We start from the raw sequence: 14,321 nt of genomic DNA, 5'->3' as shown, positions 1-14,321 counted from the left end.
TGAGCCACCGCGCCCGGCCACCATTCCTCTCTTATATTGCTCAGAAATTTTTGTCTCCTGGCTAATAGTTTGTATCTTATGTATTTACGATGGTCTCATACAAAACTTGATTGTGATAGTTCCACTACAGAGCTTTCATATTTTTATATAATCAGAATTATCTTGTTTTGGATGGTTTCTTGGCATGTTTAAAAAGGCATTCCCAGCCGGGTACAGTGGCTCATGCCTGTAGTCCCAGCACTTTGGGAGGCTGAGGTGGGCGGATCACCTGAGGTCGGGAGCTCAACACCGGCCTGACCAACATGGAGAAACCCCGTCTCTACTAAAAATATAAAGTTAACCGGGCGTGGTGGCAGGTGCATTGTAATCCCAGCTACTCGGGAGGCTGAGGCAGGAGAATCGCTTGAACCTGGGAGACCGAGGTTGCAGAGAGCCAAGATCGCACCACTGCATTTGAGCTTGGGCAACAGAGCGAGACTCCATCTCCAAAAAAAAAAAAAAAATAGGCGTTTCCTGTTCAAAATTGTGTTTAAAGTTCTCTCTTGTTCTTGGCTGACATCATTATAGTTTCTTTTAATTTGCCTTTTAATAATTTTTATTTAGATCTTTATATGAAATTTAGTTTTTAGGATAGAATCTTGCCATATAGAATTACATATGTGAACATAATATGTATCATGTTACTCCCATGCATATACGCACACAATTGAGCTTGTTAACTGTGTTATTTTGGCTAGCTAAGGCCCTTTTTCTTCAAGATTAAAGATCTGGGCCGGGCGCGGTGGCTCAAGCCTGTAATCCCAGCACTTTGGGAGGCCGAGGCGGGTGGATCACGAGGTCAGGAGATCGAGACCATCCGGGCTAACATGGTGAAACCCCGTCTCTACTAAAAATACAAAAAAAAAAACTAGCCGGGCGTGGTGGCGGGCGCCTGTAGTCCCAGCTACTCGGAGGCTGAGGCAGGAGAATGGCGTGAACCTGGGAGGCGGAGCTTGCAGTGAGCCGAGATCGCGCCACTGCACTCCAGCCTGGGTGACACAGCGCGAGACTCCGTCTCAAAAAAAAAAAAAAAAAAAAAAAAGATCTGAACTAAGCCGGGCGACTGGGTAGCAGACATGGAAGCCGATGATGAAGCCCAGGGTGGACCAGGTGACAGCTGCTCGAGTCACTCATCTCTGATTTTCCTTTGTTACTTTTCCTACCCAGAAAGGATCCATGTTTATGAAAATAAAAAAGAAGCATTGCAAGCTGTCAAGATGATCAAAGGGTCCCGATTTAAAGCTTTTTCTACCAGAGAAGACGCTGAGAAATTCGCTAGAGGAATTTGTGATTATTTCCCTTCTCCAAGCAGACCGTCCTTACCACTTTCTCCTGTGAAAACAGCGCCGCTCTTTAGCAATGACGGGTTGAAAGGTAAATCATGCAGCAGTTCATATCTTGATGTTCCTGTCACATAGATCCCACCCTGTTTTGTGCCTTCTTTCCTCGTATGTGGTAACTTGTTTTCTCCATGGGGGTAGAGTCGATGGCGTCTCAGTGGACCAGGAAGCCACGCTAGCTCTGATGCTGACATGCCAGTAACTAGCATCTTGAGTGGAGAAGCTGAAAAGAACGCTGTGGCTGCTTCCATCTGTCCCCACGTCTCTCCTTGCTGCCTGTTGGATTTTTTCTTTTCTTTTTGTAAAGAGACAGGGTCTTGTTTTGCCAGCCTGGAGTGGAGTATGGTGCTATCATGGCCCACGGCAGCCTCAAACTCCTGGGCTCAGGCAATCCACCTGCTTTACCCTCCCAAATAGGGAGAGAAATAGGCGTGCGCCACCACACCCAGCTAATTTAAACTTTTTTTTTTTCTTTTTGAGACGGAGTCTTGCTCTGTTGCCCGGGCTGGAGTGCAGTGGTGCGATCTCGGCTCACTGCAACCTCTGCCTCATGGGTTCAAGTGATTCTCCTGCCTCAGCCTCCCGAGTAGCTGGGGTTACAGGTGCCCGCCACCATGCCCAACTAATGTTTGTATTTTTAGTCACCATGTTGGCCAGGCTAGAATTTAAATTTTTTGATGGAGATAGGGTCTTGCCATGTTGCCGAGGCTAGTCGAATTGCTGGCATCAAGTGACCCTCCCGTCTCAGCCTCCCAAAGTGCTGGGATGACAGGCGTGAGCCACTGTGCCTTTGTGAGCCACTGTGCCTTTTTGGATCCTGAGAGCAGTCTCCTTCCCCACCTGAAGCTATACCTACTTCTAGGACTAGGGCATCTGCAAAAGTCGGGCTCGTCTGTAGGAACTGTCCAGCCCGAAGTCTGCCTCCTCTCCATCTCCTAGCTCAGAACTTGGGTTTTGTGTGAAGAGGCTCTTCACAGTCAGTGTGGGGTAGAGCCTCTGCCTTTACCTTTCGTCTGGCCTCAGCTCCTGCTCCCTCTCCCAGCTCACAGTTGTCTGGGCTTCTCTGGCGGGTTGGTACTCCAGAGGAATGGTGCCCCCTCTCCCTCCAGTCATCTGCCTGTCCTCAGTCAGCCTTATACAGGTGCTTCCTGGATGGAAACCAGAGTGGCTTCTAACAGGTACAGATTTCCTTCTTTGCAATTTGTGAGAATTCCTCAGAAGGAAATCACTTTAAGACAGAAATCATGCCGGGCACGGTGGCTCATGCCTGTAATTCCAGCACTTTGGGAGGCCAAGGTGGGTGGATCACTTGAGGTCAGGAGTTGGAGACCAGTGTAGCCTACATGGTGAAACCCTGCTTCTACCAAAAATATAAAAAACTGGCTAGGTGCAGTGACTCACACCTGTAATTCCAGCATTTGGGGAGGCTGAGGTGGGTGGATAATCTCAGGTCAGGAGTTTCAGACTAGCCTGGCCAACATGGTGAAACCCTGTCTCTACTAAAAATACAAAAATTAGCTGGCCGTGGTGGCAGGTGCCTGTAATCCCAGCTACTTGGGACGCTGAGGCAGGAGAATTGCTTGAAACCGGAAGGCAGGGGTTGCAGTGAGCCACGATCACACCACTGCACTCCAGCCTGGGCGAAAGAGCAAAACTCCGTCCCCACAAAAAAAATCAGCAGGGTGTGGTGGCTCCTTAATCCTGTGATCCTTTGCAGCCACACTGTGCACATCGAAGGTCTTGTGTGATTGCTGGGAGTGTTCCCTTGCCCACAACTGCCGTTATTCCTCCTCCACCTACTGACCAAGGTTTCAGAGTTCACTGGCCGGGTGTGGTGACTCATGCTTGTAATTCCAACATTTTTGGGAGCTGAGGCAGAAGGATCCCTTGAAGCCAGGAGTTGGAGACCAGCCTGGGCAACACAGTGAGACCCCATCTTTAAAAATACATTTATATATACGGATATAAGCCGGGCGTGGTGACACACAACTGTAGTCCCAGCTACTTGGGGGGCTGAGATCACTTGAGCCCAGGAGGTCGAGGCTGCAGTGAGCTGTGATCGTGCCACTGCACTCCAGCCTGAGTGACAGAGCCAGACCCTGTCTCTGAAAAAACACAAAGTTCACCAAACTTGGCCTCATTCACAGAGCGTTTCCCAGCAAGCTTGCGGCAGGGTCTGGCTGCTCTCCTCCACTTGCTCTGCTCACAGGGGCGTGCTGGCTGCCGTTACATGCTGGGGCTGGTGGCCGCAGGCCCATCTCGTCGTTTCTCACCTGTGCCTCCCAGTTGGCCCAGAAGCCTGTGTGGAAAGCTCCTTATCCCTCATCATAGGGTGCATGAGTGACTTGGTGAAACTAATCTTTCTTAAATTCTGTCTCTTACCGACAGATGGTTTGTGCTTGTCTGAATCAGAAACAGTCAACAAAGAGCGAGCGAACAGCTATAAAAATCCCCGCACGCAGGACCTCACCGCCAAGCTTCGGAAAGCTGTGGAGAAGGGAGAGGAAGACACCTTTTCTGACCTCATCTGGAGCAACCCCCGGTATCTGATTGGCTCAGGGGACAACCCAACTATTGTGCAGGTAGGTGTGCAGCCTCGCTGGTTCCGTCGGGTAGGTGCATGGCCTGGCTGGTTCCATCGGGTAGGTGCGGTTCTATCGGGTAGGTGTGCGGCCTGGCTGGTTGCATCAGACGGGTGCGCGGCCTGGCCGGTTGCATCAGGTGGGTGCGCGGCCTGGCCGGTTCCGTCGGGTGGGTGCGCGGCGTGGCTGGTTCCATTGGGTCGGTGTGCGGCCTGGCCGGTTCCATCGCAGCACTCGCGACAGACGTGTCCACGTGTCACAGATGGGAGCTCAGTGCCTGCGGGTCTCTTTCAGGAGGGGTGCAGGTACAACGTGATGCATGTTGCTGCCAAAGAGAACCAGGCTTCCATCTGCCGGCTGACTCTGGACGTGCTGGAGAACCCCGACTTCATGAGGCTGATGTACCCCGATGACGACGAGGCCATGCTGCAGAAGCGCATCCGCTACGTGGTTGACCTGTATCTGAACACCCCCGACAAGATGGTGCGTGCCCACCCTCCACTGACGCTTTCTTTTTTTAATTGTTTAAAATTTCTTCCCCAGAAGAATGCTTTATTGACCAGTTACTCATTGGTGTAATAACTTTGGGGAAAAGACACATAGTTACACCCCTGCAGCCTGCCTTCTCACCACGTCCCATGGGACAGAGGGCACCGAGTGCTGGGCTTCCCTGGCCCCTGCGTCTTTGTCGTGTGTGCAGTGCTGTCCCCAAGGGTGTCTGAACTGTCTGGGGACATGGTTGTCAGAGGACATTTGCTCTGCTGAACAGGATACCTTGAGCTGAGCAGCCTTTCTCCTCCTGGGAGTGGCAGAGCTGGGCACACCACAGGCAGGCCCTCAGTGTCCTGCCAAGAGCCACTGAGGCACAGAGCTGCCCCTGCAGACCACGGCGCCTAACATGCAGGACTGTGTGAGAAAGAGACTGCTGGGGTGTGACTGCTTAGAAATAGGAACGATCTTCCTCGCTCTTGAGAAAAGGCGACAGCAATCCTGGCCAATGCCCACACCCCACCCTCCACCTGACCTGTGGGATCGTTTCATCCCAAGTGCAGCAAGCAGGCGAGTTGGAGTCACTGATGAGTGCCCCCCCAGGCTAGGCCCATGCAAGGCAGCACTGTGAAGGGGGCACAGCTCTTCTAAAGGGTGCTAAAGACAGGCTTTTCCTTCTCTTGGCCCCTCCCACCCCCAGGAGCCCAAGAGTCCTTCAGGGCAGAGTAGGGAGCCAGGGGAGCTGCTCTGCTTGAGAAGAGAAGCAAGTTTTATACACTGGGATGAAGCGTATTAGTCAAATCAACACCCCAACTGGAACAGGCGGTCACGCAGGCCAGGTGTAAAATCCCACACAGTGCTCACAGCTGTTAAGCAACCCTCACTTATATATTTATCATAAACAAAGCATAAGGCAATGTGAGGCTTGAATTTCAGCTTGAGTCTGAACAAATAATATTCTCTCATTAGGAGGCTTAAGCTGCTTTGCCTAATTTCAATTTTTGAAAAGTCCATTGCTTAAAAAAAATAACGAATTTGCTTTTCGTTAAAGCTAGATTAGTGCAACAATTAAGCAGTTGTCGATAATCAGTTTACTTTCTGGGGGGTCTCAGAAAATGGACAGTTTTGTTCAACATTTCAAGATAAGAAGCTCGTGGAACAGATAGGGCTTTCTGGGCAATTGCACTCCTTCTGCGAGGTAGGGAAGGAGGAGGTCAGAAACGCCACTCAGCGCGTGCGGCTCTTCAATCCTTCAACATTCTGACGGGCTAACCTGATTTTTTTTTTTTCTTTTTTCTTGAGATGGAGTCTTGCTCTGTCTCCCAGGCTGGAGTGCAGTGGCGCAATCTCGGCTCACTGCAAGCTCCTCCTCCCGGGTTCAACCGATTCTCCTGCCTCAGCCTCCTGAGTAGCTGGGACTACAGGCACCTGCCACCATGCCTGGCAAATTTTTTTGGTATTTTTAGTAGAAACGGGGTTTCACCGTGTTAGCCAGGATGGTCTCAATCTCCTGACCTCGTGATCCGCCCGCCTCGGGCTCCCAAAGTGCTGGGATTACAGGCGTGAGCCACCGCACCTGGCCACTAACATGATTCTTAAAGGGAGCCTGGGCTTTGGCTCAGTGTTTCAAATCCTCCGCCCTGTCCACTTCCTGTACCCCTAGGAAGGACAGCACAGTTATCTGTTTCAACTACAAACTTTAGTGTAAAACTGGGTACACGACTGTTTAAATTCATGTGGATGGCCTCCCAGCACTTAGGGAGGCTGAGGTGGGCAGATCGCTTGAGCCCAGGAGTTTGAGACCAGCCTGGGCAACATGGCAAAACTCTGTCTCTACAAAAAATTTTAAAAAACAAATTAGCCAGGGGTGGTGGCACATGCCTGTAGCCCCAGCTACTCAGGAGGCTGAGGTGAGAGGATCCCCTGAGCCCAGGATGCAGAGGCTGCAATGAGCCGAGATGGCACTACTGTACTGCAGTCTGGATGACAGAGCAAGACCCTGTCCCCACCACCGAAAGGGGCATGGTTTTCAGTGGTTGAACAATGCATAAGTAAGAATTCTTAAAGAATTGATGTATTTTTGTGAAGGAAAGCCCAGTGATAGCTTAGAGCCAGGAATTATAAACTCTTAGTAAAACCCGGGAGTGTGGAATGTCGTGTTGTGGTGGGTAGAAGAGAGTGTCAAAGAAGCATATTGTGGGGAGGCATAATTTTGTTATTTGGATAACAGAGTGAATATGATATGTTGAGCTGCAAAAAAAAAATTTTTTTTTTGAGACGGTGTCTTGCTCTGTGCCCCAGGCTGGAGTGCAGTGGCACAATCTCAGCTCACTGCAACCTCTGCCTCCCAGGCTCAAGCGATGCTCCTGACTCAGCCTCCTGAGTTGTGGGACTGCTGGCATGCAGTACCACACCCGGCTGATTTTTGTACTTTTAGTAGAGACAGGGTTTCACCATATTTGCCCAGCTGGTCTTGAGCCCCTGACCTCAAGTGGTCCGTCCGCGTTGGCCTCCCAAAGTGTTGGGATTACAGGCATGAGCCACTGCGCCCGACTGAGCTGCAAAATTGAAAAGCAAGAATAATTTTTAAATCAACAAGAGAGAAAAGGGGGAGTGTTGACATTTTGTCAAGCCAGCAAAATTATAGAAAGGGGTGAAAGTGAAAACAGTGGTTACCAAAAAAGCAATAGTGTACATGAACTAGGAAAGGGGGAGTAACATCACAGTGTGTCAGTTATGCTGAGTGTGAGCAAACTGAGTAAGGAAATGAGGTTCAACTAGGAATACATGTTCTTATTTTCACGCAGTATTCACAGAAAATGTGCATGTGTGTGTCCAGAAAGAAAACTTAGTAAATTACTGAAATTAGATATTTCAGGTTACATTTGTTTATTATAACCCCCGAAAGTAGGAATCGTTAAAGCGTGGACCAAAAATAACTATTGAGAAAGTACCAGGGTTTTTGGAGAGATCACATCCCAAGATTACGGTGTGGGTGAGAAGCAGGGCTGGAGAGAAGGTCAGCCAGAACTACAGGAAGTTACCCAGCAAGAACAGGCAGAAATCGGGGTGGTGAGGTTTGCCGAGTACAGAACAGGTTGGAAAGGGCCGTTGTGTAGTGGGGAGAATGGTGGGCCAGAAGGAAGCCGTTCTGTTGCGCGTCCTTTCTGTGTAGACCATCTGCCCAGATGCACGGCAGAGGGCCTGGGAAGCGGGAGGGGGGCGGTCATGTTTCTGAAGCAGAGGACCCGGAACCTCAGTCCTGTAAAGTAGAATGTGGACCAAGAAAGGCCTGAGGGCCGGGTGCCGTGGCTCATGTCTGTAATAACAGCACTTTGGGAGGCCGAGGCGGGTGGATCACCTGAGGTCAAGAGTTTGAGACCAGCCTGGCCAACATGGCAGAACCCTGTCTCTATTAAAAATACTAAAATTAGGGCCGGGCGCGGTGGCTCACATCTGTAATCCCAGCACTTTGGGAGGCCGAGACGGGGGGATCACGAGGTCAGGAGATCGAGACCATCCTGGCTAACACGGTGAAACCCCGTCTCTACTAAAAATACAAAAAATTAGCCGAGTACAGTGGTGGGCACCTGTAGTCCCAGCTACACAGGAGGCTGAGGCAGGAGAATGGTGTGAACCTAGGAGGCGGAGCTTGCAGTGAGCCGAGATCGCGCCACCACATTCCAGCCTGGGTAACAGAGTGAGACTCCGTCTCAAAAAAAAAACAAAAAAAAACACCAAAAACTAAAATTATCCTCACCTGTAATCCCAGCTACTAGGGAGGCTGAGGCAGGAGAATCACTTGAACCTGGGAGGTGAAGGTTGCAATGAGCCGAGATTGCGCCCCTGCACTCCAGCCTGGGCGACAAAGTAAGACTTCTTTATCTCCAAAAAAAAGAAAAGAAGAAGGGCCTGAGGGTTGGAGAACACAGAGCAATCATTGCACTCGAGGAGGGGCCAGCAAACTGCAGCCCAGGAGCCAGCTCAGCTGCCATCTGTGTGTGTAAATAAGGCTTTATTGGAACATAGCCACACTCATTTGTGGATTTGTCTGTGGCTGCTTTCCTGCTACAAGAGTGGAGTTGGGTAGCCGTGGCAGAGACAGGATGGCCTCAAAAGTCTATAATGCTTGCTGTCTGGTCCTTGTGCAAGAAAGCTTACCAGCCCCTGGACAGAAGGATGGGGTGCAGGCAGCGTGGTGGTGTATTCAAACATCCAGACCTTTTTGGGGTCGTGTGAGCGAGTCGTAAGGGTTATTACCTCTAGTGGGTGATGGTAGGGAGGGATCTGGAGAAGGACATTTGTGGGTGACCTAGGCTGTGTTGCCAAGGAGTGGAGGCGGGGGTGTCAGTGCAGGCCACAGGGTCCATGATGAGTTTTTGTTCCCTGTGCAGAAGCTTAGGGGTGGCCGCCATGGCATACGATACCACCAGACACTTTACAGCCAGAATCTTGGTAATCAGAGGTGACGTGAGGAGGCGTTTCTGGCTCTGCTAGGTGTAAATGAATTCTGTTTTCTACACGGTGAAGTGGAGCTGCCTGTGGGATGTCCAAGTGAGGTGCCTGGGAGGGAGTTGGCCCTTCAGGTCTTGGGCTCAGGGGCACTGTTGACCATGAGGCCTGCTGGTCTATAGGCCACATTTGAAGGTGACATTGAGACTGCCCAGAGTATAAGGAAGGATCAGAGGTGCAGCTGTGGGAGCTCCAGGCAGATGGTGTGGAGACCTGCGACCCCATGGGGGAGGGAGGGCGTGACGCGGTGTCATGGACAGAGACCTGGGTTCCCAGTCGGGGCGTGGTGCGGCATCGTCAGCAGTGAAGAGAGTTTCGTAGTCGGGGCGTGGTGCGGCATCGTCAGCAGTGAAGAGAGTTTCGTTTACTGTGGTGTCATGTGCCACAGAGACCTGGGTTCCCAGTCGGGACGTGGTGCGGCATCGTCAGCAGTGAAGAGAGTTTAGTTTACTGGGTGTCACATGCCACAGAGACTTTTCTTTGAGTACAGGCCAAATTCGTGGGCTTTGCTTTATTCCGATTGTGGTCCCCATCTGTGTATTTCATTTTCTGGGCATGTTTTACATGACGTTGTACTGGGCCCTGTACTGGTTAAAGCTGCTGTTCACTGTTTATGGAGAATTTAAGCTCCTCCAGGGCCTGGGCACCCGGGTCAGTGTGCTGAGCTCAAGCCTTGGCATGAAGTGGGTATGTGCTAGAATGCCAGTTATTTTTCTGTTATAAAAGTAGCGTCTTATATGGCCTTTTTGTTTGTGAGTCTTTTAAAAAAAAAAAGTAGAAGCCGGGTGGGGTGACTCACGCCTGTAATCCCAGCACTTTGGGAGGCCAAGGCGGGTGGATCACCTGAGGTCAGGAGTTTGAGATCAGTCTGGCCAACATGGTGAAACCCCGTCTCTACTGAAAAAAAAAAAAAAATTGATGTGGTGGCAGGTGCCTGTAGTCCCAGCTACTGGGGAGCCTGAGGCAGGAGAATCGCTTAAACCCAGGAGGCAGAGATTGCAGTGAGCCGAGATCACGCCAGTGCACTCCAGCCTGGGCAACAGAGTGAGACTCTGTCTCAAAAAATAAAATAAAATCAATCAATAAATGTATAAATAATCTATTTTCATCTTAGAGCAACCTTATGAGACACGTGTGAATAATTGTGCTTCCTCTGCACCTTTTTTCAGGGCTATGACACACCGTTGCATTTTGCTTGTAAGTTTGGAAGTGCAGATGTAGTCAACGTGCTTTCGTCACACCATTTGATTGTAAAAAACCCAAGGAATAAATATGATAAAACACCTGAAGATGTAAGTACTTATTAAAATGCAGTTACTATCTGGAGTTAGAAATGAAAATACACAAATTGACAGTCTGTTATCACAGGCACAGAGAAGCCACAAGGAGCTCTGTGTGAGTGTGTTTGCCTTATGGGACATGTTAGAACCCTGGCTGTTGGGTCAGATGCACTTTGTGAAGATGATGCATCTGTAGAACCAGGAGGGAAGGAAGTGACCCGGTTTGCTGATTTTATTTTCCTAAAACTGGCAGTCAGTTGCTTTGAACAGCTCACAGTCTTTTATCAAGTTCCCTTTCTGAACACGTCAGTTGACCAGAGTCAAAGAGAACAGAGGTAATGATGGTGGTGGTGATGGTGATGGTGATGACGGTGGTAGAATGATGGTGATGGTGGTGGTGATGGGGATGGCAGTGAGGATGTGATGGTTGTGATGGTGATGATTATGGTGGTGATGGTGCTGGTGAGAATGATGGTGGTGATGGTGATAGTGATGATGGTGGTGATGATGGTAGTGGTGAGGATTGTGGGAATGGTGACGGTGAGGAGGATGATGGTGGTGATGATGATGGTGGATGGACAGGGATGGATGGTGGTGGATGGTGGATGGTGGTAGTGGAGAATGGATGATGGTGGAGGCAGGAAGGTGGAAGGGAGGATTGTGGAATGGTGGACAGTGAGGATGGATGGATGGTGGTGGATGGATGGATGGTGGACAGGGAGTGGTGGAGGAATGGTGGTGGATGGAAGGAAGTGGTGATGGTGGTAGTGGTGAGGACTGTGGGAATGGTGACGGTGAGGATGATGATGGTGGTGATGGTGATGAGGTGATGATGGTGATGGTTGTGGTGATGAGGATGATGGTGGTGGTGAGGATGGTGATGAAGATAGTGATGGTGATGATGTGATGGTGAGGATGAAGATCGCAATGATGATGGTGGTGTTGGCAGAGGTGATGGTGATGGTGACGATGGTGGTGAGGATGACGATGCTGAAAGCAGCTAAATTGTATTCAGCTCAGTGTGCACCAAGCGCTGTGCTAAGCTTCTCACACATACGTACTCATCTGACCCAGAAAAGCGTGGTCAGTCAGGCCTCATCATGACCCTGAGCAGCTGAGCAAAGTGCACCTTACAGAGGGCAGAAGTACGTTTTGTGCCCGCAAATTGCCAGACGTATCTGGACCTTCTGAGAACTGAAAGACAAGTTTGATGTTTCTGTGTATTACAGCTGTGAGCTGTCCACGGTCTAGCAGCCCTTTAGAAATAAAAGCTGTAAGAATCTTCCGGTGGCAGTGGCCTCTCCTACACCCCCTCTGTAACTGCTGTTATTGCATAAGCAATACATCCACTTGCCATAGAAAATTTAAAATACTGCTTGACCAAAAAGAATAAAATTCACCAGAAAATTCTACAACTGAGAAATTGCCATTATTTTGCATATGTATGATTTAATTTGTGTGTGTGTGTGTGTGTGTGTGTGTGTGTGTGTATGTGTGAGAGAATATCTGTACTTATTCAGCATAAGAATGGCATTTGGTAACTAAAAACTCCTGGCATTTTATTTTAATTTTTTATTTCTATTTTTTTATTTATTTTTTGAGACGGAGTCTCACTCTGTCTCCCAGGCTGGAGTGCAGTAGCACGATCTTGGCTCACTGCAAGCTCCGCCTCCCAGGTTCACGCCATTCTCCTGCCTCAGTCTCCTGAGTAGCTGGGACTACAGGCGCCCACCACCTCGCCCGGCTAATTTTTTGTATTTTTAGTAGAGACGGGGTTTCACCGTGTTAGCCAGGATGGTCTCGATCTCCTGACCTGGTGATCCGTCCGCCTCTGCCTCCCAAAGTACTGGGATTACAGGCGTGAGCCCCCGCGCCTGGCCTAACTCCTGGCATTTTAAAAAGCATTTGACTTTTTAAAGCTTACAATCTGGTACAGACTCAAAAATGTGGTTGTTTTCCTAGTTTTAGTCAGTTTCTCTCACAGGCTGGCTCCTTTCCTTCCTTTTATTTGAAGGTTGTTGGTTTTTCTTTTTTTTTTTTTTTTTTTTGAGACGGAGTCTCGCTCTGCCGCTCAGGCTGGAGTGCAGTGGCCAGATCTCAGCTCACTGCAAGCTCCGCCTCCCGGGTTCACGCCATTCTCCCGCCTCAGCCTCCCGAGTAGCTGGGACTACAGGCGCCCGCCACCTCGCCCGGCTAGTTTTTTTGTATTTTTTAGTAGAGACGGGGTTTCACCGTGTTCGCCAGGATGGTCTCGATCTCCTGACCTCGTGATCCGCCCGTCTCGGCCTCCCAAAGTGCTGGGATTACAGGCTTGAGCCACCGCGCCCGGCCGAAGGTTGTTGGTTTTTCTGTAGTTTCTAGCACAAGTTTGTATTTTGCTGCAGTTCTCCAAGGCTGAGAAATTTGATTTCTGTAGTGGCAAAAATAGAACATTCTCGTTCCGTGTTAGTTAGGGGCTCCACCTTGACCCAGCCTCACAACAAGAAGCTTATGTATGATGAGGCTTCTGGTAAGTGAAACCCAGACGCCTGAGAAAGTGAGAAACGCGCTCCTGCTTTTCCTGGACGGTGCTTGTGTGTTTTCCTCTCCTTAGACGGTTAGAAATGCAGAATAGACGAAGAAAAGTAAATCCACCCGTAATCCCAGAGGGTGTTCTCTGAGCTGTCCCCTTAGACTTTAGAAAGACTACACTCTTCACACATTTTTTGATTGTGAGCTTTATTAAATCTTTAGCACTAAGATACTATTCTGCTTTACTAACTTTAAAACTTACTTTTCTAAAATCATTGTAATGATAAGGAAATATTGCAATCAAATAAGATTTGGACACACTTTTTATTCAATAGGTGATTTGTGAAAGAAGCAAAAATAAATCTGTGGAACTGAAGGAGCGGATCAGAGAGTATTTAAAGGGTAAGACGGGGAGTTGGTGCCTGGATCGTGGGGTCCGTGGTGGGAAGGGCCTTGGAGTGTTGGGGGAACAGAGCAGAGCTTTGCTTTCCTTAGCCCCCAGGGCGTGTGCCGGCTCCCCTCGGAAGCCTCTTCTCGGGATCATCCTTTCTTCTGAGCTCTCCCAGCTCACTTGCCCCCTCTTTTCCTATTATCCCTTCTCTGAAGTCTAGTATCTGTTCCTTGAGCTTTCTGTGAGAGAACTTTTTTGAGGTTGTGTGTCGCTGCCTGTTCTCGTGGCCTCACCCCTGGATCCACAGGTCTCTCCCACAGCAGCTTCATTGTGATGGCTTCTCTTCAGGTAGAGCCTGCAGTTGACAAAGAACAGCTCAGGGAGAGGCAGGGCCCAGAGCTCCTTGGTTGTGTGGCTGGCCTGGCTTTTGTGTGTCTGCCTGTGTTGGGGTGGGAGTCGTCCCTGGGGTCACTCCCTGGGGTCGCCCCGTCACCCTCTGCCTGTGTTCGGGTGGGGGTCGTCCCTGGGGTTGCCCCGTCACTCCTTTGGTTCCGAAGCCGCCGCCTTCCTCCTCCAGCCCGGCTCCTGCCTTGGCTCTGGGATGTTCCCTCCCCACTCGCCTCTGGGAGAGGCTTTACTTTCTGGACCGCCCTCCTGTAGTCAGCAGCTTCCAGTTGGCCCCTGTGCCTCGCGGTTTGTAGGTGCCAGGCGTGTGAAAATGGCTGGTTTCAGAGATGGCTTTTCCCTGCCGTCTTCCTCTGTTCTCGTGAATTTTGGAAGATGACACGTCTAGAAGCGCCTCTTCTTTGCTGTCTTAGCTCGAAGTCTGGAGCTTCTGCTTGCTGGTGAGATTGAAGCAGACGCTGAGGTCCTTTCGCCCTCCTGCCTGTTTTTCTCTGTCTCGGATTCCATTCCTGTCTAAAACTCTGTCTCCATTTAAAGCAGGGTCTGCAAATGACTGCTTTTAAAAATAAAATTGTATTGGCACAAAGCTATGACCACCATTTGTACACTGTCCGGGTTCTTTCCCAGCACACAGTGACTTGTGGCCTACTGAGCCTAATTATTTACTGTCTGACCTTGTATGGAAGTGTACCAACCCCACTCTAAGGTATCAAGAGCCTCTGCTTGTCCCCGATCTCTTCCCATCCTAAGTGTAATTTGTTAATTATACTTC

The 14,321-nt window shown here is 49.9% G+C and overlaps 1 protein-coding gene across 2 annotated transcripts in view; it reads left to right on the top strand.

Annotated features, from left to right (window-relative positions):
* ANKLE2 (ankyrin repeat and LEM domain containing 2) overlaps window positions 1–14,321 on the top strand; it is a 37,957-nt gene that overhangs the window by 10,880 nt on the left and 12,756 nt on the right. For both annotated transcript variants that reach the window (XM_003907411.4, XM_009182102.4), the window contains exons 3-7: window positions 1,207–1,413; window positions 3,768–3,961; window positions 4,256–4,444; window positions 10,132–10,254; window positions 13,089–13,155. In XM_003907411.4, the coding sequence (XP_003907460.1) occupies window positions 1,207–1,413; window positions 3,768–3,961; window positions 4,256–4,444; window positions 10,132–10,254; window positions 13,089–13,155 (780 nt within the window). The remainder of the gene's footprint in view (window positions 1–1,206; window positions 1,414–3,767; window positions 3,962–4,255; window positions 4,445–10,131; window positions 10,255–13,088; window positions 13,156–14,321) is intronic.

The sequence above is a fragment of the Papio anubis genome, chromosome 9 (assembly GCF_008728515.1).
Source record: "Papio anubis isolate 15944 chromosome 9, Panubis1.0, whole genome shotgun sequence".
Classification (NCBI taxonomy): domain Eukaryota; kingdom Metazoa; phylum Chordata; class Mammalia; order Primates; family Cercopithecidae; genus Papio; species Papio anubis.
This window is presented reverse-complemented; position numbering and strand designations above follow the sequence as displayed.